This window comes from Cucurbita moschata, unplaced genomic scaffold (genome assembly GCF_002738365.1).
Source record: "Cucurbita moschata cultivar Rifu unplaced genomic scaffold, Cmos_1.0 Cmo_Scf00012, whole genome shotgun sequence".
Classification (NCBI taxonomy): domain Eukaryota; kingdom Viridiplantae; phylum Streptophyta; class Magnoliopsida; order Cucurbitales; family Cucurbitaceae; genus Cucurbita; species Cucurbita moschata.
The window spans coordinates 4,899,088-4,924,893 of record NW_019268528.1 but is presented as its reverse complement, the minus strand read 5'-3'; the positions used below and the strand labels follow the sequence as shown (position 1 = coordinate 4,924,893).

Below are 25,806 nucleotides of genomic sequence, written 5' to 3'. Positions count from 1 at the left end.
AGACAGTATCTCTTGGGATCACAGTTCATAGTGAAGACGGATAACAGTGCCATTTGTCACTTCTTCGATCAACCAAAATTGACGGCAAAACAAGCCCGGTGGTAGGAGTCGTTGGCTGAATTCGACTTCAAATTTGAAAACAAGGCAGGAAAGAGTAATCAAGCAGCTGATGCACTAAGTCGGAAGGGTGAACTGTTGGGTTTTATGTCCTAAAACTCATAGTTTGTAAACAAAAACATATTCTATTTTCAATAAAGTTATTATTGTTGTTTATTCAGTAAAGATTGTTATTGAATAAAGTGAACTTTACGATCATTAATCTAAATCCAATAAACTAAGAACACTCTGGCTATAGTATGATCACTTGAACTATATGTAGAGACATAAGAGTGGATCAAGTTCAAGTATATAGTCAAAATGATCTATAGTATAAGGATAAGGCTGAGTACCTTATTCTGGGGACACTATGGATGCGGCCCACTTTTGTATATGATATAAACAATGTGATCACTAAATTGTACATGTGGAGACATGTGAGTGGGGGCGTCCTATGCAATGAGTATTGCATAAGATCGGACCATGAAGAAAACCACTCTCACTTTATAATGTCCTTTACTATTGAGACTGGTTTTCTTTTCATTCGATAACCTAGGTAACTCGGTTTTAATCCTGAGCTAACCATGAACTCCTGTTTATTCGGAATTATCCTTAGATTTGCTGGGTGAGAGTGGCTCTAGTTCGCCGACTCAATAGGCCTCCCATTTCAGGGGTAAGACTGTGTGAATGGCTGGGGACGTGGGGTGCAAGACGGAATTCACTCCTACCCACTTTTAGGGATAAAAGAGAGGTAGTTCTCTTAAGTACTGACTCCAGGTCTTGAACAAGGGGCCCCACCCTCTCATTGGCCTGAGAGAGATTCGGTTTACTGGTTGGACCAAAAACCAATTGTTCATTAGAGGATCAGTGAGACATAAGGAACAAGAAGTAACTTCAAGGGTAAAACGGTAAATTGACCCAGCTCTAGTTACGAACAACCTGTGAAGGATCGACTTACTAATCATGGTTATATCAGATGGACAGAAATATATCTATAGTGAGGGGAGTGCAACTACTAGGCTATAGTGGAGTGTCCTAGTAGTTAACGAATGTTGGTTAACCAGGTTAATGAGTTTAACCGGTTAATCTTGGATCGTTGGAGCCCATGATCTATAGGTCCATTAGGTCCCTCTGCTAGCTCAAATCGGACTAAACCATAGAACAGTGTGATGAGTGAGTTCGAAGTGTTCGAATTCAAATTAGGGAATATGCATTACATATATACGATATATTTAACCGCATTTTTGTTTTATTTACGAATTAAACAAAAAGAGAGAATCTGAGATATTTAAATAAGATTTAAATATCTTAATCAATTATGTGTCCGAATTGATTGGGATTGGCATTTGAATTAATATTAAATATTAATTAAATAGTTTAATTAATCATTTAATGTTACCTTACTTTGAAATTCATTATTCAAATTAATTGTTGAATTAAAATGAAGAAAGTCAAAATGTTGACTTCATTTAATGGAAAAATCGATGTTAGTGGAATTTTGAGGTGTCAAAATTTGGTTTAACCAAACTTGCATGCTTGCCAAATAAACCTCACAAGTTTGAGTGGAATTTTGAGTGTCAAAATTTGGTTAACTCAAATATGCACGCTTGCCACATAATCCCAAACATTTAAGTGAAATTTTAAGTGTCAAAATTTGGTGATCTCAAATTTGTATGAACATGCAAACATGACTCTTTAAATAGAGTGATCATGTTACATGGAAGGTCTTCTTCTTGGTGAAAAACCTTGAGAAAAACCTCTCACAAACTCTCTTCACATATACAAAATCCCTCCCAAGTTTAGTCACTCACCGGATTCTACAATCCTATTCTAAGGCCGGAGGATAGTGGAGAAGACACTAGTGGTGGTTCGAAACCGGTTCGTGAGGCAAAAGGAGTTTGAACTACAAAAAATTAGTATTTAAACTCATTAAGTTTTAATACTTATGAATATGCTAGTTATTTACTATAATTGATGTTCTAAAAGTGCCTAAGATCCAAATTGTTTTCGCATGTGTTATACTAACACCATCATGAACATGTAACCCTGTGCATGTTAGCCCATATTCATTCAAGTAAGATCGATGGATCGATGTGCAACATTATCAAAGAACATTTACACAAAGACCCATCGGCCAAAGCCATCGTCAAACTAGCTAAAGCTGGGAAGACACGACAGCTTTGGGTCAAGAGAGACCTTCTAATGGCTAAAGGAAACAGATTATACGTACCAAGAACAGGAGAACTGAGGAAGAAGCTCATTCAGGAATGTCATGATATCTTATGAGCCGGACACCCTGGGTGACAAAGAACACATGCCCTAATAAAAAAGGGGTACTTCTGGCCAAATATGCAGGACGACATCATGCAGTACACCAAGACGTGCCTCATCTGCCAACAGGACAAAGTCAAGAAAGTCAAAGTCTCGGGACTCTTGGAACCTCTACCTGTGCCAACAAGGCCTTGGAAAAGTGTGTCTCTGGATTTCATAACACACCTGACAGAAACACACGTACAAGAAGGTGATTTTTGCACAATAACGTTATTCTCTAAGAGAGACAATACTTAGAAAAGAAACAAAACCAACTTATTTTATTCAACTTGTTACACAGTACATATATAGACAGAAAGAAAAACTAATTTCTTACAATCTTAGCCACACATTAATAACTGCTAATAACTTCCCTTGATCTTATCCACAAATACTAAAACTGACATAATTTCAAATACAAACAGCAAATACAAATGAATTACGGCTAATACAAGATTAAATAAACTAACAAATCATTCCCTTAATCTTGTATTTCGATCTCCACATTCTTACATTCTTCAAACCAATTCTATCTCGAAGGTCCACAAGTTTTTGTCGTCCTATTGGCTTCATAAGTATATCAGCCAATTGATCCTCAGTTTTTACATGATCCACTTCAATCTCTCCTTTTTCCACACATTCACGAATGAAATGGAACCTCATGTCTATATGTTTGCTGCGATCATGATGAACTGGATTTTTCGCTAATGGTATAGCAAACTTGTTATCGATATTTAAACGAACTGGATTTACTTCCTTCCCATGCAATTCCTTCAGTAAACGTCCTAACCATATTCCTTGACAAGCAGCTGACGTCGCCGCAATATACTCCGCTTCACAGGATGAAAGTGTGATCATCTTTTATTTCTTTGAAGTCCATGTAATTGGATTGCCATATAAGAAAAACAATGTCCCCGTAGTCTCTTTCGATCATCTATATCTCCAGCAAGATCACTATCACTATATCCACTTAAGCGATTTTCTACTTGCTTTGCCTTCACATAATGACATCCAATATCTATAGTTCCTTTCACGTATCTGAGTATCTTCTTCACAGCTGCCATATGAACCATAGTCGAAGCTTCCATATAACGACTCATAACTCTGACAGAATATGATAAGTCAGGTCGTGTGTTCACTAAATAACGAAGACTTCCGATAATACTCTTATAAAGAGTGGAATCAACAGATGGCCAATTACTCACTTTGCTTAGCTTTGTTTTCGGCTCCATAGGAACATGACACGGATTACAATCCATCATTCCAAGTTTTGCCAAAAGCTTTGTCGCATAACTCGATTGAGATAACCTGATTCCATCAACATCTTGTTTAACTTCTATTCCCAAATAATAAGACAGCAATCCTAAATCACTCATTTCAAACAACTTCTTCATTTGTTGCTTGAAGCTCAAAATATCATCCTTGCTTGACCCGACAATAATTAAATCATCAACATAAACTCCAACTATCTGAATTTTATTTTCTTTCCAATGTGTATACACAGCATGCTCTAAAGGACACTTTTGAAATCCAAGAGACTTTAAGCAATTATCCAATTTTGTATTCCAGGCACGAGGTGCTTGACGTAAGCCATACAATACTTTCCTAAGTCATAAAACATTCCCTTCTCGACCTTTCACAGCAAATCCTTCTGGTAGTTCTACATAAACCTCTTCCTTCAACTCACCATTAAGAAACGCTGACTTGACATCCATATGATGAATCTCCCAACTCTCCTGTGCTGCTATAGCAATCAAGACTTGCACTGTTTCAAGCCTTGCAATAGGTGTTAATACCTCATCAAAATCCACTTCATATTTCTGGGCAAAACCCTTTGCAACTAAATGGGCTTTATACCTCACGATCTCCTCATCCAAATTTCTCTTCAACTTATATACCCATTTCAACTCGATTGCTCGATGTCTCTTTGGTAGTTTTGCAAACTCCCACGTGCCATTTTTTTCAATAACAGACAACTCTTCTAACATTGCTTGCTGCCATTTCTCATTATCTCTTGCTTCCATATATGAATTTGGCTCCCCAAGTGAAAGAAAACACATCCCAGCTTCTTCATTCAATTCAATAGAATCAGAGTAAATTTCTCTTAACGATCGAAATTTTCTTGGACTAGATGAGACGTATGAATCGTCTCCTGGTGATGAATTGTCTCCTGGTGATAAATTATTTGTTGGTGATGAATCGTCTCCCAATAGAGTCCTTGATGATTCTCCCCGCTCTTCTAAAATGTCATCGTTATTCACATAGACCTGTGGATCATAATGAACAGCGAATTTACCACATTCCTTCTTATTTTCTTCCAATTGTTGCACATCCCATTTATATTCTTCTTCTTCTAGAAACTTGACGTCTCGGCTGATATGAAGTCTCTTCACTTTAGGATCATAGAAACGATAAGCTTTTGAACCTGCTTCATATCCCACGAAAATCATTGGCACACTTCGGTCATGTAATTTTGTTAAATTTGGCTTTCTTTCTCTCCATTTCTCATAAGGAGTTGCTTCAATTACACTCTTCATTGGGGATCTATTAAGGATGTAGACAGCTGTCTTCACCGCTTCTGCCCAGAAATACATCGGCAAATTTTTGCACTTCAACATGCTTTGCACCATTGCAATAACAGTTTGGTTTCGTCGTTCAACCACACCATTTTGTTGCGGAGAATAGGGTGCTGTTAAATATCTTTTAATTGTTGAGATATGATTCAAAGTATTCAAAATGAAGATATGATTTAAAGTAGTTGAGATATAATTCAAATATTCAAACTACCAAGATTTTAGGAGAATTTAGGAGATTGTGAGTAGATTTGAATTTATCTAGATTTCCATGATTTACTATTTCTGTCCAGTGTATAAGCTATAAATACTGTAATTGTGTAACCCTCTAGGCATTGAGTCAGTAGACAATAATAAAGCACTGCAGCTTTCATCTATTTTATCTATTCCTATCTCTTTCACTATCCCTTTTTCCAACAATTTTGGTATCAGAGCCAAGTTCGTTCGACACGAGGGCGAGTGATTATTTTCTTTCACAAAACAAAAATGGCAGTAGCTGGTTTTTCTTCTTCTTCACCGTTACCTATTTTTAATGGTGAGAAATATGAGTGGTGGAGCACCAAGATGAAGACCTTGCTCAGATCGTAGGAGCTATGGGACTTGGTGGAGCACGGGTTTGTTGATCTATTAGAACCCATAATAGAAGAAAAGGAGAGACTAAGAGAAACCAAGAAAAACGATGCCAAGGCTCTATTCATTATTCAGCAAGCAGTTCACGAGACTATCTTTTCACGAATTGCAGCAGCAACCACATCAAAGCAGACATGGTCAATTCTACAGAAGGAGTTTCTAGGAGATTCAAAGGTCATGACAGTGAAATTGCAATCTCTAAGACGTGATTTTGAAACTCTACTCATGACGAATGGCGAATCAATTGCTGATTTTTTGTCAAGAGCAATGGCAATAGTCAGTCAGATGCGTACCTATGGAGAGAAAATTTCAGATGAAACAATTGTTGCAAAGGTGTTGAGATGCTTGACTCCAAAGTTTGACCATGTGGTGGATGCCATAGAAGAAGCTAAGGATCTATCCATACTCTCCGTTGATGAACTAATGGGCTCACTTCAGGCTCATGAGGCAAGAATCAACAAGCATCAGAAAGGAACGAAGAAAAGGCACTACAAGTGAAGGAGACAACCAACAACGAAAACAACGAAAGAGAAAATATTCATTTAGCAGGTAGAAGTCGTGGAAGAGGAGGATTTCGTAGCTTCCATGGTGGTCGTGATAACAGGAGTAGATGGAGAAGTGATGGACAGAGACAATTCAATGAACAAAGGAATGTCATACAATGTTGCCATTGCAGATGGTATGGGCACACAAAATCTGATTGTTGGTATAAAAATCAACGAATGAATTTTGCAGCAGAGAATGAAGAAGAAGAAGAAAAGCTATTTATGGCGTGCGTGGATACTAATCCGAAAAAAGGTGACTTATGCTTTGTTGATAGCGGATGCTCGAACCACATGACAGGTACCAAAACCTTATTCAAAGAGCTTGATGAGACGCAAAAAATTAAGGTGCAACTTGAAAATACAAAAGAGATGCAAGTTGAAGGAAAAGGTACAGTGAAAATCGAAACCAGTCATGGTAAGATAAAACAATTAGATAATGTTCAATTTGTACCTGATTTAGGGTACAATTTATTGAGTGTTGGACAATTGATGACAACACATGTGTCATTACACAAAAGAAATCAGGCCATAAAGTTCAAATTGTCGTGACTTTAAATAAGATGTTTCCACTGGATGTTTCTAACATGGAGGATTTTGCTCTTACTACTAGTACAAAAGATGACTCAACATTATGGCATCTCAGATATGGACATCTTCATATGAACGGCCTAAAAATACTCAGGGATAAAGGTATGGTTTTCGGATTACCAAGAATTGACTCTAATTTATGTGAAGGATGCATTTATGGCAAGCAGACTAGGAAGTTCTTTCCTGTTGGAAAAGCTAGAAGAGCTTCACATTATCTAGAACTAATTCATGCTGATTTATGTGGACCAATGCAAACGAAGTCCTTAGGTGGGAGTATATACTTTTTACTATTTATTGATGACTATAGTCGCATGAGCTGGGTTTACTTCCTACAACATAAGTCAAAAACTTTTCAGAAGTTCCAGATTTTTAAAGCTATGGTAGACAACCAAAGTGGTTGTCACATTAAAGTTCTTCGCACAGACAGATGTGGCGAGTTCATATCTAAAGAGTTCAATCTATTTTGTGAAGAAGAGGGTATCCAAAGGGAATTAACAGCTCCCTACACTCCATAACAAAATGGAATCGCTGAACGAAAAAATCGAACTATTGTGGAGATGGCAAGAAGAATGTTACAAGCAAGGAGACTTTCAAACCAATTTATACAACCCCATGGCAAGAAGAACCCATAGCAGCATCTGTTTATCTATTAAACATCTCACCAACAAAGACGGTTATCAATCGAACTCTTTATGAAGCATGACATGGAAGGAAACCATCTGTAAGTCATTTACGAATCTTTGGTTGTGTTGCTTATGCTTTAAAACATCCTCAAATTCGTCAAAAGCTTGATGAAAAATCTGAAAAAATGCATTTTCATTGGCTATTGTACTCAATCAAAGACATATAAATTATACAACCCCATGAGTGAAAAGATTTTAGTTAGAAGGGATGTAATATTTAATGAAAACATGAGTTGGGATTGGAGTAAAGAACAGGAGCAGCAAAAGATTACAGTTGAAGTTTCCCCAAAGGAAGAGACAAGGGTCAACTCTAGTGCATCTCCCAGTGCATCCACTGCAACACACAGTGTGTCAAATTCATCATCTTCAGCATCACTGAACAGCAATTCTTCTCTTGAAGAACTTTCAGATGAGACATCTCCAAGGAAATATAAATCTTTAGCTGACATATATGCATCATGTCAATTTACTCTTATTGTTTCAGACCCTATGAATTATGAAGAAGCAACTGAAAAAGAAGACGGGAAGAAAGCCATGGCAGTAGAGATGCAGTCCGTTAAGAAAGATGGAACATGGGATATGGTTGACCTACCAAACGAAAAGTTTTATGGAGATTTACAAGAAGAGGTTTATGTAACACCACTAGAGGGATTCATTGATATGAACCAAGAGACATCAATCATACAATATACTTCAATGAAGATGTGAAGAAAATGTTGTCAAAATTATCAAAAGAGGTTGCAATTCATGCCACATTGAAGAGAAATGAAGTTTGATGGTTATAAATTTTGAGTGGGTTACCATTTAGAGTTATTGTATTTCATTATTGTATTTTAAAACTTTTAATTTACTTTAGGTTACAATTACATAATGGTTAATTATGGCCATTAAGTATAAATGTTACAACTCTTGGAATGTCTTTAGTAGTTTCATTTTGAGGCTATATAAAGCCATGTATGTTGTATTTGTAAACAGACTTGAAAAATATAGTAAAAGAAGCATTTGTGGTCTTCTTTAGCCAATGACTAAGTTTCTTTGCAATTCTATGTAGTTTAAGTTGCATGTAGAATCATTCAAGCTCGACATGATCAATCTTGCTTGTGGAGTGATTCGAATCTCAATCAAGTGTTCTTGCATTGAGATATTTGATCAACAAGAATCATTCAAGCTAGACATGATTGATCTTGCTTGTGGAGTGATTTGAATCTCAAACAATGTTCTTGCCTTGAGATATTCGATCAACAAGGTAATCCGAATCTTATTCCCCTTGTAGTTGATTCCTTATCTTATCATTCATAAAGGAAGACAAAGAAACAAAGGTATACAAGCTGAGACAGACATTGTACGGGTTAAAGCAGACATACTTACGAAGACCTAGTCAAAAGAAAAGCTCTGTACTTGACATCTGCAACTTTGAATCAAGGGAGAGTATTGAGATATGATTCAAAGTATTCAAAATGAAGATATGATTTAAAGTAGTTGAGATATAATTCAAATATTCAAACTACTAAGATTTTAGAAGATTGTGAGTAGATTTGAATTTATCTAGATTTCTATGATTTACTATTTCTGTCCAGTGTATAAGCTATAAATACTGGAATTGTGTAACCCTCTAGACATTGAGTCAGTAGACGACAATAATAAAAGTGTAACTTTCATTTATTTTATCTATTCCTATCTCTTTCACTATCCCTTTTTCCAACATTAATCCTACTGCTCTCACAATATTCTTTGAACTCGATACTTGTAAATTCTCCACCTCTATCAGTTCTAAGCGCTTGCAATTTCTTTCCGGATTCAGTTTCAATTTTATTTTTTACACGTTTGAATCCCAAGAATGCATCAGATTTATATTTTAGCAATTCAATCCACATATATCTACTAAAATCATCTACCAACAACAAAAAGAATTTATTACCTCCATGAGTTGTTGGAGTAGTTGGACCTCACAAATCGCCATGCACCAATTGTAGAATACTAACGGCTCGAAAAATCGCTTGTTGTGGGAATGGTGTTCTTCGTTGTTTAGTGATTACACAACTATCACAAACTTGTTTGATCCTTTCAACATGCGGAATTCCTTTCACCATTTGTTTCGTAGACAGGTTTCTTAAAACCCCAAAATTCAAATGTCCATATCTAGCATGCCACAACCAAGAATCTTCAGACAACTTACCAAGTAGACATGTTGGTTTCGTTGTTTTTAGGTTAATTGTATATAGCCTATTTCTTGACCGCTTCACTTTTGCCAAGAACTCCTTTGCCTTTTGTGAAAATGACAAGTAAACCATGTTCGATCTCAACTTTACAGCCCTGTTCATCCAATTGTCCTAAACTTATAATGTTACTTTTAAGTTTAGGAATGAAATATACATCGAAAAAGATACAGTGATCTCCATTTTCACATTGCAGCATCACATCTCCACGTCCTTTTATCTCTACAAGTGATCCATCTCCGAACTTCACCGTGCTGGTCACTGACTCGTTCAATTCCAAGAACCAACTTCGACAACTAGTCATATGATTGTTGGCTCCCGTATCTAGGAACCAAGTGTTGTTTTTCTTCTCAATTTCTTTCGGGACAACCTTCTCTTCATAAAGAGCCATCTCCATCAACTCTGGTGAACCGAGAGTTCGGACTTCACAAACTTGTGCTGTAAGTAAGGCTGGCTCATCCTCATCACCTTGCGTCTCAGTCAAGTGCGCCTGATCCTCCCTTTTCTTCGATCTACAGTGGGATGCATAATGGCCAATCTATTGACAATTATAACACTTCACCTTCCGACATTCTGAGGCATAGTGGCCTAGACCTTGACAATTGTAGCATTTTACCTTGCTCTTGTCACCCTTCTTCTCTTGATGTAACGAGTCTTTTCCACGTCCATGACCTCTCCCTCTCCAGCGATCACTATGACCTCGCCCTCGGCTATGGCCTCCATTGTCGCTACGTTTTTTCTCAAACGTTGAACTTTCACCTTTTCCTTTCAATTCTTTTGCTTTCCATTCTCCTTGAGTCAATAAGACATGCTCAGCATTCTCTTTGTTGCCATCGATCCGTTCCTCGTATGCTTTAAGACGGTCGATGATTTCCTCCATGGTCATCACCTTTAAATCGATAAATTGCTCTATTGCCGATGCAATATGAAGAAACTTAGAAGGTACTGAGCATAGAAATTTTTTCACCAAGTATGCCTCTTCAAACTTGTCTCCAAAAGTACGTATTTTATTAACAACTCCTGTCAACCTTGCTGCATAATCATCAATAGTCTCGGACTCCTTCATCTTCATAATTTTGAACTCAATCTTTAGAGTTTGGATCTTTGCCTCCTTTACACGTTCAGCACCGACATGAATAGTTTTTAATGTCTACCATGCTTCTTTTGCTGTCTCTTTCTCTGCTAACAAAAACAACATCTCCTTAGGGATTGCTTGATAGATAGCTGCTAAGGCCATTTGATCCTTCCTTTCATCAAGACTATCCAGAGACTCAGTTGATTCGATTGCGTCCCACACCCCTTGAGCACGCAAATAGACCTTCATCTTCATAGCCCATGCAGAGTAGTTGGTTCTCGATAACGTCGGGTATTGGAGTGATATCAGACCTTCCTTTGTTGCAGACTTCGACGACTCTCCTCTCTCTCCAATGTTGTTATTATTTCTCGGCATGATCTTTGGCATGTAACCACGCTCTGATACCAAATGACAGAAACACACATATCAGAAGGTGATTTTTGCACAATAACGTTATTCTCTAAAAGAGACAGTACTTAGAAAATAAACAAAACCAACTTACTTATTTTATTCAACTTGTTACACAGTACATATATAGACAGAAAGAAAAACTAACTTCTTACAATCATAGCTACACATTAATAACTGCTAATAACTTCCCTTGATCTTAGCCACAAATACTAAAACTGGCATAATTTAAAATACAAATGAATTACGGTTAATACAAGATTAAATAAACTAACAACACCTCCCAAAAGTCGGAGAATATGACGCCATCTTGGTTATCGTAGACCGGTTCTCGAAATATGCGACGTTCGTCCCCACCCCTAAATTATGGCTCGGCTGAACTAACAGCCCAACTATTTTTCAAACACGTTGTAAAGTTATGGGGCATTCCGTCGAGCATCATCAGTGATATGGATGGTAGATTCATTGACACATTCTGAACCGAATTATTCGCCATCTTGGGAACGACTTTAAACATCTCCTCGAGCTATCATCCTCAAACCGATGGACAGACGGAATGGTTCAACTGCTTGCTCGAAGAATACTTACGTCACTTCGTCGACGCTCGCCAGAAGAACTGGATACAACTGCTAGATATCGCCCAATTCTGTTTCAATTGTCAAACGAGCTCGTCTACGGGAAAGAGCCCCTTCGAAATTGTAAGTGGACGACAACCGGCCTTGCCCCATATTATTGATCATTCTTATGTAGGAAAAAACCCTCAAGCTAAAAACTTCACAAGAGAATGGAAGCAGACAACAGATATAGCCTAGACATATTTAGAGAAAGCTTCCATACATATGAAGAAGTGGGCGGACAAGAAGCGTCGCCCCCTCCAATTCTGAGCAGGAGATCAAGTCCTCATCAAGTTGAGACTAGAACAGATCAGATTTCGCAGTCGAAAGGACCAGAGACTAGTTCGAAAATATGAACGTCGGGTTGAAGTCCTTAAAAAGATCGGGGCTACCTCCTACAGAGTTGCACTACCCACATGGATGAAAATTCACCCAGTAATTCATATGAGCAACTTGAAGCCATATCACCCTGACCCAGACGACGACCAGCAAAATGTAATCATGAGACCAAGCATCGATCTGAAGCAAAGAGACAGCAAAGAAATAGAGGAGATCCTAGCCGACAAGGTTAGGAAGATAGGAAGACCTGTACGAACGATTCATGAATTCCTTGTCAAATAGAAGAATCTCCCTATGGAGGAAACCAGCTGGAAACGCGCCGAAGATCTAGACTCCGCCGCCACCAACATTGCCAGGTTTGAAAGTAGTCGGTTGAAAGGGACGTCAACCAATTAGGTGGGGGAGGATGTCACGGTCCTGCTCATCCAAGGCATGTTGCCCATGGCCGCAAGCCCATGACAAGCCCAAACCTTTATGTCTTTTCATATTCTAGTGTTTTACTTTTGTATTTCTAGGAAGTATGACATTTCATAAATATCATGTCTAGGCCTGTCTGACATGAAATGTCTCAGAATGTACTACAGGGGGATACGACTAGTTGTCAACTTCTCCCTATCCAAGGTTATATACTGTGAGTCGTTGTTATTTCTCTCTTGCTTGCTTATATAACGCCTCTTTCAAAAATCTCTCTCTGCCCTCGTTTTCTAAAACCTTCTCTTAAAACCGAGGCCAGAGGCTCGAGCATACGTCGCTTGGCCATAGGCGACGCAAGAACGAATTAGCTTAGCTCACTTGTCGTTGGAAAGTGAGTGCCGCACAATCACAAGTCCGCGCCATAAAAAATGCGATTGTGACATATCTTTGTTTCCTAGCATTGGCTCTTTATGCCACTCTCTCAAAATCTACTCCTTTCCTCGACCAACTCAAATTTATCATTAGAAAAACATTTAAGACATGGAGTGAGTACAACAATAAGTAATCAGTAAGTAATGTACTTGTAGGCTCTTAATGTTGTCCATGTTGGATTCTAGGGTACAACACTTCTTTCTTGATCATGAGACATATCTTTTTTCAATGTCCTATAAACCTTGGTCCTTTGGTTCGGGCCACAAGTTCTAAATACATAACATAATTCTATTTCAAGGACCTTGGCACGCGTCACTCAGCTACTCACCGCAATAATTTTCCATTATCAAATGAACTTTTCGATCTTTTCCAATTTTTTTACATTTTAATAACTTTTTATAGAAAACTCAAATCCACTTGGTTCCAAAGTTTTAATGCATCTTTATAAAATATTTTTCTAGTAATAAATTTGCACAAATTTGGCTAAAACTTATAGTCTTACCCTTGTTAGAGGGTCTCTTGAACTCCTTTCAACCGGCTCCTAATTTCTTCGTAAAAAATGTGCGAGAACTTATTTAAAACAATATATTAAAATTTCATATCTAAATCTATCATATTTTCATGAATCTAGACAAAAATTCAAGATTTAAAACCGGTGAACTTACATCTAGTTCTTCTCATTTTTGGATAGAATAGGTAGATTCAAGTGCCCATAATCAATCTCCTACGTTCTAGGAACCACTGCAAAAAATAATATAGTGGTGGACTGAGCATATTTTCTTTTTCTTTTCTTTTCTCATCTCTCTTTTTAAACCCCAACACTACTGTTCTTTTCCTTTCCATTTTTTTTTTCCCCAACACTACTGTTCTTTTCCTTTCCATTTTTTTTTTCTCCTTCTTCCCTTTTCCTTCAATCCACCGGCATAACAAAATCTATAATTAGGAATGGGAAAAATAAAAATTTTGACTTTGAAAATGAAAGAAGAAGACTCAGACAATTACATAAGAGGAAATTCATTCAATCCAGAACCTCTCCAATTCGGAACTATTCTTTAACGGTAAACAAAGACTTAAGGAAAGACGAAAAAGAAATTCTTTGACTGATTGAACTCGGTAATCGACTTTTTCTAAATTTTCTTTAATTATTTCTATATGAGTTTCTATGATTTTTTTTTTAAGCATTTTTCTCTCCTACATCAACTTGAAATTCAATCTATAACATTGTTAATAAAAACCTAAAAGTTCAAACTTAAAAAAGATAAATTAAGAAAATTTATTCTAGTTAGAATTCACATGTTACAAATTTTCCCCTCCATGAAAACTATTGTCCCCGAAGTTTCTTAGTCTTAAATTCCATGGTAGGACATCCTCATTCCAATGGTACATTTGTGGATGACAGCTTGTACACAATTCTTCGCAGCATACCCGATGCATCTATTAGTTCTTCTAGATACGAGGCAACCTTGCAACTTTACTTGGTAAATAATGGGATCTTTTTGTGCAACTAGAGCATTCCTTTCTTTTGGTCCTTGAGCCACAATCAAGGTCATTTATGATTATGTGGGTTGACTAATACTAATTAGGGACAGTTATGATACTACCCCTAATCATGAGCTTAGCTTGTTTGGTGAGGGTCTATTTAATATAAATGAACGTGATGTCACCCACTTAGGGCCTATGGTTCGTTAGAGGATGCTATTGAAGGAGTTTTTGTTGTGTTTAGTGGAGAGTCTGTCTTGCATTATTGAAAAAAAAAAAAAGAGAGACAAGCATCAACAATCAACAATCCCTGAAGTGTTATCCCAATCTATCTACAACCTACGAAGGTGCACGTGAGGTGTTGTTAGGTACGAAAATTCAAATATTTGATCTATAAAATAATGATACGCAATTAACTAGTTCGGCTTAATTATGCACAACATACTTTTAATACGAGAATTAAGGTTATATTATAACTCACATAGGTTACCATATTCTATCATTAACTAAGCATTTAAATATGGGGATTATGAGTGTATTTTATCTTGGGGTTACCATATCTCAACATTAACTAATCATTCTTGATGGGAAGGTTATATATGTATTTAACTGACATAGTTTAAGGTTGTCAAAGGCTATATAGAGCCTTCTTTTTCTTCATTGTAGACATCATATCTTCAATAATGAACGGAGTTTTTTTTAGCTTTGTTGAGGACTAAGTTTTTTATTTTGTCAATTCTTGTGTTTTAGAACTTACATACTAGAGGCATTCAAGTGGTGTTGATCAACACTCTTGTGGAGTAATTCGAATCACGAGTTTGTAAATGAGTTTTTTTCCTCTCAATCTTCATCATCAAGATAGTTCATTCTAAAACTTTCCTTGGATTGATTTCTTATCATTTTTGGGTTCTTGGATAATTTAGATCTAAAAGTCGAATTCTTAAAGTTAAATAATAGAGAGCTTGTTAGGTGTCACAAGGGTAGCTTCCAGCTGGCACTTATTAGCAAACTCGTATGGAACCTATTAAAGAGACTCAAAACCTCCATGCATGTTAGATCTACCTTAGAGCTTGCGACAAATGAGGGCACCCGACTTATACGTAGATAACATAATGACTTAGATGGAGCAAAAAGAGTAGGAGTCAATGACTAAGTACACTTATAACTCCGAAGAAACCTAATGAATGACTTAGACCCGTGGAATAAGAATGATGGATAAATGGACTTATGAGCTTGAGAGGGCCAGAATTTGTTAAAGCCATGAAATGGACTAACTCTATGTCATGACAGAACACAACTTGAAAATAAATATTGAGTAGAAAGAAATTTGAAGAAAGCTCATGTAGCTAATTTGGATAAAAATTATTTTTTAATTGCTAAATTTAAAATTTCTCTTTTAAATTTATTCTAAATAAAGAAACTAAATTTAATCGTTGAACTAGGGGTATTCATCAAAATGATTTCTTTATAATATAATTTGTACATTAAATCAAAAGAAAAAGAAAAATTGTTGAAGAATCTAATTGAGAAAAGAAAAGATTTGTTAAGATTCATACCGGTCAACTTTATCAAACATCCGAATAATTTTTTTTTAAAAAAATTTAATGTGTATTTTGACCTATTTTAATTTTAATTTACAGTATTTTTTTTATATATATAATTTTAACCAATTACATTTTAAAAAACGAGTAGGTAAGACAAAAAAATAATAATATATCAAGGATTTTGACAATACTAAATATAAAAATATACAAGGTTTGGAGGGCACTATTCATACTTAATTAACTAATTTAGTTAGGTTTACTTTTATTTAATTTTGTTAAAGCAATTACTTGGTTTTGGACTTTGGTGGGGAGGAACAAGTTCAATAGCAGCATGTGGCTATTAGGACCATAAAACCAAGTTCTAATTTATTATTTTGTTAGTACAGGCATGCTCACAAAGTAAAGAATATTGAACTTTCAAGGTAGTCCGATGAATCTCAGGGTCGAGAACAGTAGGAAAAGAGGACAAACTATGGTCACAATATCGCCGTCTAGAGGGAGAAAGTCCATATGCGTGTTAGTAAGAACCTACCCTCATATAGGTATCTGGATTACAAAGAGTAGCATTCCAGTTACACACATGAGTGTGACGCTGTACTTGTGAAGCATGCTCAGACAGAGGTAGAACTCCTAGACAACGTGATGCTGAAGACCACCAGAGGGGTAGTAAGATGGTGACTTGGAAACAGGTAAGACTAGCAGAAACATGATACGTCTTAGAGAAGAAACTGACGTAGCACCCTCAAAGTTTGAGGGAGGCTAGCTACCAAACAAGAGTTTTCAGAGAGTCCCCTAAGATACGGTACAAGAACATGAAAGGTTCACATGCTTGAAAAAGCTAGTGATAAGATATCACTACGAGAGGAAATGTGATTAGCTCAGTTATAAAATATTCTACAGGAGCAAGCCTAGGTGAACATAGAGAACTTATTCAAGGACCCTTTACTCCCAAAAGGGCCCGTACTTAAATCAGCTGAGTATTAGTACTCAAGCGAGCTACGTGACAGGGCATCCCACTATGGGAAAAGACCTATGTTGACCAAATGAGATGCAATTACGAGAGCATTTTTTTATTTTTTTTGGTGAAGAAATAAGGACTATAAGGGTCTCAACGAGGTCAGGATACCTCATATGAGGATCAAAGAGAGGGACATGCCGAGGACTGCCATCAGTAGTCCTGAGGAAGGTGAGTTTACTAATAATAAGCCCTTTCGACTTGATCAATGTCTTGTGAAAGTTTAAGTTTCGACAAATCGAAGGTTCATGAAACTTTCTTGGTATCATCATTGTAGTCGTCTTTGACGATATGACAGTGAACACTTAAGGAAGGTTTTGGTGGTGTTATGAACACATCAATCGTACACTATGTTCTCCAAGTGCAAGTTTTGGCCGTCTGAGGTAGTTATGAGGTGGCCAAGACTGGCCATAGTCACTGAGGTACGAAGTTTCTGGAAATTTTTCAAAAGACTCGTACATGATATTTCCATGATCTCTACAGCGCCTACAAAATTAACCAAGGTGGGCAAGCCCTTCGATTGGTTACCAGCAGGCGAATAGTGTTACCAAGAACTTAAGCAAAGGTTGGTGACTGCAACAGTTCTAGATGGGTCAGACAACCTTGTAATGTATAGAGACGCCTCATGTAAGGGCTTAGGGTGCGTGTTTATGCAGAAGAGTAAGGTAGTGGCTTACGCTTCAAGGCAACTAAAGGAGCACGAATGAAATTACCCTACCCATGACCTTTGAATTAGCATTAGTCGTGCTTGTCATGGAGACATGGCAACATTACAAGCATGGAGAAAAGTGCAAGCATACATTGCCTAAAGAGCCTCAAGTACTTGGTCATGCAGATGGAATGACACATACCGTTCATACTTCCGCAATGATCACCAAGCAAGAGAAGTTGGAAGATGAGATAAAGAATGCTAAAATCGAGGTTGCAGTTAAGGGTGGTATCGCTAAGATAGCACAGATGACCTTGCAACTCACTCTCAGAAGACGAGTCATTGACGCCTAGAGGTTTCATGAACACCTCTGTAAAGTGTGGAGTCAGACATTGATAGAGAGACCATCTGGGTATCCCATCTTCTCATACGGGGGCCTGCTATGGCAAAATTGCCTGTGTGTTCCCGAGACGAGAAAATCCTAAAAGACATTATAGTTGAAGCCCACAATACATCTTGTACGTTCCATCCAGGAAGTACGAATATGAATCAGAATCTGAAGTGAGATGCTACTGGTGGCCAAAGATGAATAAATACATATCGAATTTCATAAGACGATACTTGACTTGCTACAATTGTATATGATTTCATTTCCTAACAAGTAGTGGGGTCACTAACTGAATATTTTAAATACTCAAATCATGTGCTACTCTTACTTTTCAAGTAAAGACAAGATACCATTACACAGATGATAACGTTTCGGTGATTGCCATGAGATTGAAGGTAGGGTAAAAGTACTCATGTTATTTGTAGCACATAGGCTAGATAAGTGCATTATTATTTTTTTTTTCTTTCCATATTTTATCTAAGTTTCACTTGATTTGTTGTCTTCAAAGGTTGTCGTGATTGTCTCTAAGGTCTTTAGGGTGATTTGGCGGTCTTGACATGGATTCACGTCTCCAAGCTTCTCAGTTGTGTCTTCCAAAGTCCAAATTTGTAACGAAACTAAATTTTCTACTCAACCTAAGGTCGCTACCGTACACATATCATGAACATTTAATGCAGAATTATCTCAATTGATACTTTATGATATGGAAATCAACCCAAGGGAAAGTATGGAACGGATTACCATGATGATCAAGATCAAGAGTAAAGAAAACTCGTTTCTAAACTCGTGATTCGAATCACTCCACAAGAGGTTTGAAAAATACCACTTGAAGGACTCTAGCATGTAAGTTCTAAACACAAGAATTTGCAAAGAAAGTTTAGCTCTCAACCAAGCTAAAATAGAAATTCTATTCTTGGTTCCAAACTCTGATGTCTAATCAAAGAAAAGAAGAATTTATATAGCCTTCAGAGTACGCGATACATAACTCCCAAATTAAATAGGCTAGTAAATAAGAAATACCCATAACCTCCCTATTAAAATGACCAGTTAACGGTGAAATATAGTAACCTATGTGGGTTACCATATAACCTTAACTTCTATATTTAAAACTAGCTTATAAACTTAACTTCTATATTTAAAACTGCACAAACAAATAGTTAAACTATAATTAAATAATACAATTAATAAAATGTGCTTATTAGTCATCCTTGGACTAGTTTCATAAATCGGTGAAGTTCATTAAATGCAACTTAAAGTGCATTTAATTCATCTCTTTCTTCAAGCTCAACTTTGTATAACATATAAGGGAGGTCTCCAACATCTTCTAGAATTTCTTTTGATGAGCTCACCATAGCTTGAATATAATTGTATAAGGTTTGTTGTAGTTTCTTGGCTCTCGTCCTTGTAATTGGACCTTGAGGTATGAAAATTCCTTGGTCGTGGTTCATATCATTCCCCCCCTCTTGAGAAGGATTTGTCCTCGAATCCAAGCCATCACCTACATCAAAATGACTCAAATCAACAACATTAAAAGTTGCACTAACACCATACTTACCTGGTAAATCAATTTTATATGCATTGTCGTTGATACGCTCAAGAACTTGAAAAGGTCCATCTCCTCGTGGTAAAAGCTTAGATTTTCTTTGAGTAGGAAATCTTTCTTTTCGGAAATGCACCCAAACCCAATCTCCTGGCTTGAAGATGACAATCTTACGTCCTTCATTAATTCGGGTGGCAACCTTGGAATTTTGTTTCTCAATTTGTTCTTTTACTTGCTTGTGTAGTTTATAAACAAACTCAACTTTGGCATTTGCATCAAAATTCACAAACTCTTTTGACGGTATAGGTAACAAGTCAATGGAGGTTAAAGGATTAAAGCCATAAACAATTTCAAAAGGTGTGCATTGAGTAGTACTATGAACAACCCTATTATATGCAAATTCTATAAATGGCAAACAAATCCTCCCAAGTCTTAAGATTCTTATCAATAATTGCCCTAAGCATAGCCGTCATGGTTCTGTTAACAACTTCAGTTTGTCCATCCGTTTTAGGATGACAAGTAGTTGAATATACTAGCTTAGTTCCTAACTTACCCCATAAAACACGTCAAAAGTGACTTAAAAATTTTACATCACGATCACTAACGATGCTTTAAGGAATGTCATGCAATCGTACAACTTCCCTAAAGAACAAGTCAGCAATATGTTTTGCATCATCAGTTTTGTGACAAGGAATAAAATGAGTCATTTTACTAAATCGATCAACCACAACAAAGATGTTATCATAACCTTTCCTAGTCCTAGGTAAACCTAAAACAAAATCCATTGATATATCAATCCAAGGACCATTAGGAACCGGTAATGGGGAGTATAAACCATGTAGTTGAAGCCTAGACTTAGCTTGTTTACATGCTATGCAACGAGCACAAACTTTATGAACATCATGTCTCATTTTAGGCAAAAAAAAAATGTTCAAAGAGCATATCATAAGTTTTAGAAACTCCATGGTGTGCCATTAAACCACCTCCATGAGCTTCCCTCACAAGTAGCTCACGTATGGAACAAGATGGTGTGCAAAGTTTGCCTTTTCATAACAAAAATCCATCTAACAACAAGTAATTATCCACAATGAGTCCTTTTTCACAAGATTCAACAAAAGGAGCAAAGAACATGCCATATTGATACAAATCCTTTATGTGTTCAAAACCCAACAACCTAGCATTTAAAGTATTGAGGAGGACATACCTTCGTGATAAAGCATCTGCAACAATGTTCTCATTACCTTGTTTATAATTTATGACATAAGGGAATGCTTCAATAAATTCTAACCACTTAGCATGTCGTCTGTTGACTTTATTTTGTACTCTCAAATGCTTTAAACTTTCATGATCCATATGAATAATGAACTCCTTAAGCCAAAGATAAAGGTTTGCAATGCACAAACCAAAGCATAAAGCTCTTTGTCATAAGTTGGATACCTAAAAATTGCACCAGTCAACTTCTCACTAAAGAACATTAAAGGTCTTTGATTTTGCATTAATACATTACCTATCACTACTCCTCTAGCATCACATTCAATTTCAAAGTAGACTCAAAATTAGGTAATGCAAGCAAGGGAGCATAACTCAATTTTTCTTTCAAAGTATTAAACGCATGTTCTTGATCTTTTTCTCATATAAATGATACATTTTTCTTAACAAGTTCATTCAAGGGTGAAGCAATTGTACTAAAATTCTTAATGAACCTACGGCAGAAGCTTGCAAGATCATGAAAACTTCTTACCTCACTTACATTTTTAGGTGTAGGCCAATCTTTTATAGCCTTCACTTTCTCCTCATCAACCTCAACACCATTAGATCAAACTACAAACCCAAGAAAGTTAACTTTTTCCATGCAAAAGTTACATTTCTTTAAATTTACATACAAACATTCGTTTCTTAAAGTAGTCAAAATATTGCGTACATGGGTAATATGATCATCTAAAGATTTAGAATAAACAAGGGTGTCATCAAAATAAACAACCACAAACTTACCTAAGTATTCTCATAAGACATGGTTCATTAGTCTCATGAATGTACTAGGTGCATTAGTCAATCCAAAAGGCATAACCAACCATTCATAAAGACCATACTTGGTTTTAAAAGCTGTTTTCCACTCATCCCCACTATGCATGCGAATTTGATGATAACCCGATTTTAAATCAATCTTAGTAGAAAGACTACATCCATGCAATTCATCAAGCATATCATCTAATTTGGGAATTGGATGCCTATACTATATAGTTATCTTGTTTATAGCCCTACAATCAACACACATACGCCAAGAACCATCTTTCTTAGGTACAAGAATAACTGGAACAGAACAAGGACTCAAACTTTCACGTACATACCCTTTAGCAAGGAGTTCACTTACTTGCCTTTGTATCTCTTCAGCCTCCTTTGGATTAATCCTATAAGCTGGTCGGTTTGGAATGGGTGCGCCAGGAATGAAGTCAATCTTGTGTTCAATCCCTCTAAGTGGTAGCAAACTACTAGGCATCTCCTTGGAAAATAAATCTTCAAACTCTTTCAAAAGCACAACAAAATCACTAGGCAAAGAAGGATTATTTAGCATGTTAGTAAAGTAACAAGACCCTTGCACATAAGTACAAGAATAGTCTGGTTAAAGAGCAAAACATTCATAGCCTCACTTGATCTAACATACAAGCTTACTGATTTGGCTTTTCTCTCTTTTTTTTTCTCTAGGTTGAGTGTTACTCTCTTGCTTTTCACTCAAGCTCTTTTTTTCACTTGATTCTTTTTCAATCTCTGCTTTTGCATTAGCCACTTGCCTTTTCTTTTCAAGTTTGCAATGATCAATAAATACATCTTTTGGAGATAATGGAACAAGAGTAGTTTTTCTACCATTGTGAGTAAAAGAGTTTCGATTTGCATACCCATTATACATTACCCGACGATCAAATTGCCAAGGCCTCCCCAGTAGTAAATCTCCAACATGCATGGATACAACATCACATAAAACATCATCAACATATTTTCCAATAGTAAAAGAAACAAGAGTTTGTTGAGTTACCCGTACTTCCCCATGATCATTCAACCATTGAAGCTTGTAGGGTCGTGGATGTAGTTATGTCTTTAAATTAAGTCTTTTGACCAGAATGAAACTCACAACATTTGTGCAACTACCGTTATCAATGACAACACTACAAGGTACAGATTGAACAAGACACCGAGTTTGAAATAAGTTCTCCCGTTGGTCTAGGCCGTCCTCCTTAATGTGGGTGTTTAGAGCTCGTCGAGTAACCAAAGATATATGTGTAGGGTCCTCTTCACTAAACTTCTCACTCTCATCAGTTTCCTCATTTATGTCGTCATGTGCCTCGTCATCCGTAACAATTTCTCCCTCTTTGATGGTCATAATTCTTGTATTTGGGCAATCTCTACTATAGTGTCCTACCCCTTGACATCTCCAACACTTTAAATCTCTATTTCAAACATTAGACTTTTCTACTTTTTGCTTTTACCTTTCTTTTGTAGCATGAAAAATCCAGATGACAATCCTGACATTAGATGCACGATTGAGAGAAGCACAACAACAAACCATGGAAAGACTAATTCGAGGAATAGAAGAGTTGACCGATCGAATAGGAAGATTGGAGATTCAAAATCAAGCTCAACAGTAGTCTTGCATGCTTCATTTAATACTTTTAAATAAACTAATACAAATAGAAATAAAATGAAAAACAATGCAAACTGAAATGCCCTCTGCTAACCTATATGCTATAAAATGGAAATGCAATTGACCTATACTAACCTATGGTCTACCAAAAATTAAATACGAAACTATCTGAAGCATGTGTCACAGTCTCATGATTGCGATTCCACCGTCAGCCTTACAGAAGCGCCTTACTTTTAGCTGAAAAATAGAGTAGCACATGTCTTGAGTATTTTATGAAATACTTAGTACACGATTTCCGGTCGGGGTTAAAGTACAAAGATATACAGTTACATGCATGAGACCTATCGCAACAATCTATTTTTCTACAATGGATACCCTAAGGGTAACTTGGATGTGTAATTAATTTCCCTACACACGGCCCACATGCGAGTATGGACCCACTAGTCGGTTCGCACACCTCCTGGGGCCCCTTTTTGGTCGGGCGAGCATTCTCTGGGAGCTATTGATGCTGGATACCCGTTAGGATTAGCGACCGTCACGACAGCACTATGTCAAACATAATGATTGTTTCCCTGCCTATTAGCATACACATCCATACTATTGTAAAGGAATAGGGGTATCCCCCAATGCATAAGCACACAATAATGCATGAGGTCCCAATATCTTTCCATTTTAGTTATCCTTAATACAACCCCGCTATCATCTTCTTCATATCATAACATTTTTCATACTATTTCTCATAACGTTTATCATATCATTTATCATAAATTTCATGTGTATATCGGGGTTGTATTTCATGCTAGTTGTCGTTTTACATGTCAATCAAATCAGATCATTCATCTAACGTATAAGTCATATCATAACGTTTTTATGCTTTCAGACATAATATTCCATTTCGTGCACATATCATAATATATATCATAACAGTTACATAATATATCTTAAGCACGTCTTCAAGAAATCATATCATAACATATCACATCATAAAGCATATCAATTTATCAAATACATCATAACAATCACATCGCATAGTATTTTCGTATTACTTCATAACGGTCTACATATATGGCCTATGACACATGCGAAACCACGAGCACATGTCATCTTACAACATACAATTTATAACCTAACAACGGTAGGGCCACTTACATGGGTGGCCTTAGCCGGCGTTCTCCATAGTTCAATTACGTTATCTCCCACTCTTCGAAAGCATTCCAAGCTATTGTCGGTTGTTGTTTCCTTCGAAAGCATTCCAAGCTATCGCCGGTTGTTGTTTCCTATTAGATCGTTCATCGCCCTTTGTTAGTATTTCACAACTTTAATATAGTTTCCAGTAAAACTTGTGAAATACGACATTAAAATGACATCAATTACCTTAATTGGGGCAAAATCAGGTCTGGGAGGGTTGGAACGGTGGAATTTAGGCTAAAAATTGAATACCGAGCCGAATAGCCCAGAAATTGAGCCACCGAACCGAGTCGTCTAAGCCGACTGAGCCAAAGTTCACTGAAGATTGTGACACGTGGGGCAATAGGAAGTTGCTGCGTGTGTAGGTTGTTTTCGGGTCATGATGCGGGTAATGGCTACTACAGGCCGCCTTGGCTGGCTGTGTGACTTGGGTTGAATGCTCGGTTTGGGCCTCGAGAAATTGGTGGTCACAATCTACCACAAGAATTATTTGAAACTTAGAAATGACAAAGATGATGCTCAAATTTCAAAGTCTCAACCACAATTTTATTTTTACATAATTTGTAGGTATTTGTAGTCTCTCACACCAAAAAAAAAAAAAACTCTAAGCTCTTGCAAAGCCCAATAATTTAGTGGCTATGATTAATAAGTTACTCTCCTACTCTTTTGGATTATGACGGGTAATTTCCCACCCCTTTGCCAACTGGGACTAGTTATGAAATTAAAATCATAAATAAATTTTTAAAAGAAATTATCAATTAAGTGTTATTTATAGCAATCCCATCCTCCACTTAACTTTGATAAGTTCCCTTCCCAACCTCAAAGTGGTTCTTCTTAGAATCGAGTCACATTGTAACACATGAAATGAAGGTTTAACCAAACTTATCCAATTTTTGAATAATGAATGCTTGTTGAATCTTCTTGACCTTCAATTTTATAATATGTACCGTTGGAACATTTGAAACATCACGATCTTTTATCATTTTATCTCCTTGCTTGAGACTAAGAAAGGTAGTAGTACACAGTCATAGGTGGATAACACTTTTTAAAGGTCTCTCTGAATTGGGAGCAAGGAATGGGCCCCTCACTCGTGCTCATGGTTCGTGAGGCAGATTTCCAATAGAAATGTGTCTTATCTTACAACATATAAGTAGCTATGTGGACTTGGAGAGACTCAAGAAAGTTCATGTACTTGGCCTCTAGCCATGCTTCAGCTACAACATGATCCACCCAGAGACGGTTAAAGTAACCATTAGCAAATTACAAATAATGTCACAGATAGGGAATTTCTAAGTCTGCCAGACGCCACTAGTGTACCAAAAGAGAAAAGCCAACGAAAGTGAAAACTACTGAAGATCACATGATTTAACAATTTTGCACCAAAAGTTAACCTTCCTCAACTCTTCAATTATTTTTGGCAAAAAAAAAAAAAAAAAAAAAAAA

At 36.8% G+C, this 25,806-nt stretch overlaps 1 protein-coding gene across 1 annotated transcript; it reads right to left on the bottom strand.

The window, feature by feature from the left end:
• Window positions 1–9,648: 9,648 nt before the first annotated feature.
• Window positions 9,649–10,521, bottom strand: LOC111450844. Its single transcript, XM_023091135.1, has 2 exons — window positions 10,258–10,521; window positions 9,649–10,179 (listed from the first exon to the last, which is right to left on the bottom strand). Exons 1-2 carry the CDS (start codon window positions 10,519–10,521, stop codon window positions 9,649–9,651), a joined length of 795 nt encoding a protein of 264 aa, XP_022946903.1.
• Between the last annotated feature and the right edge of the window lie 15,285 nt (window positions 10,522–25,806).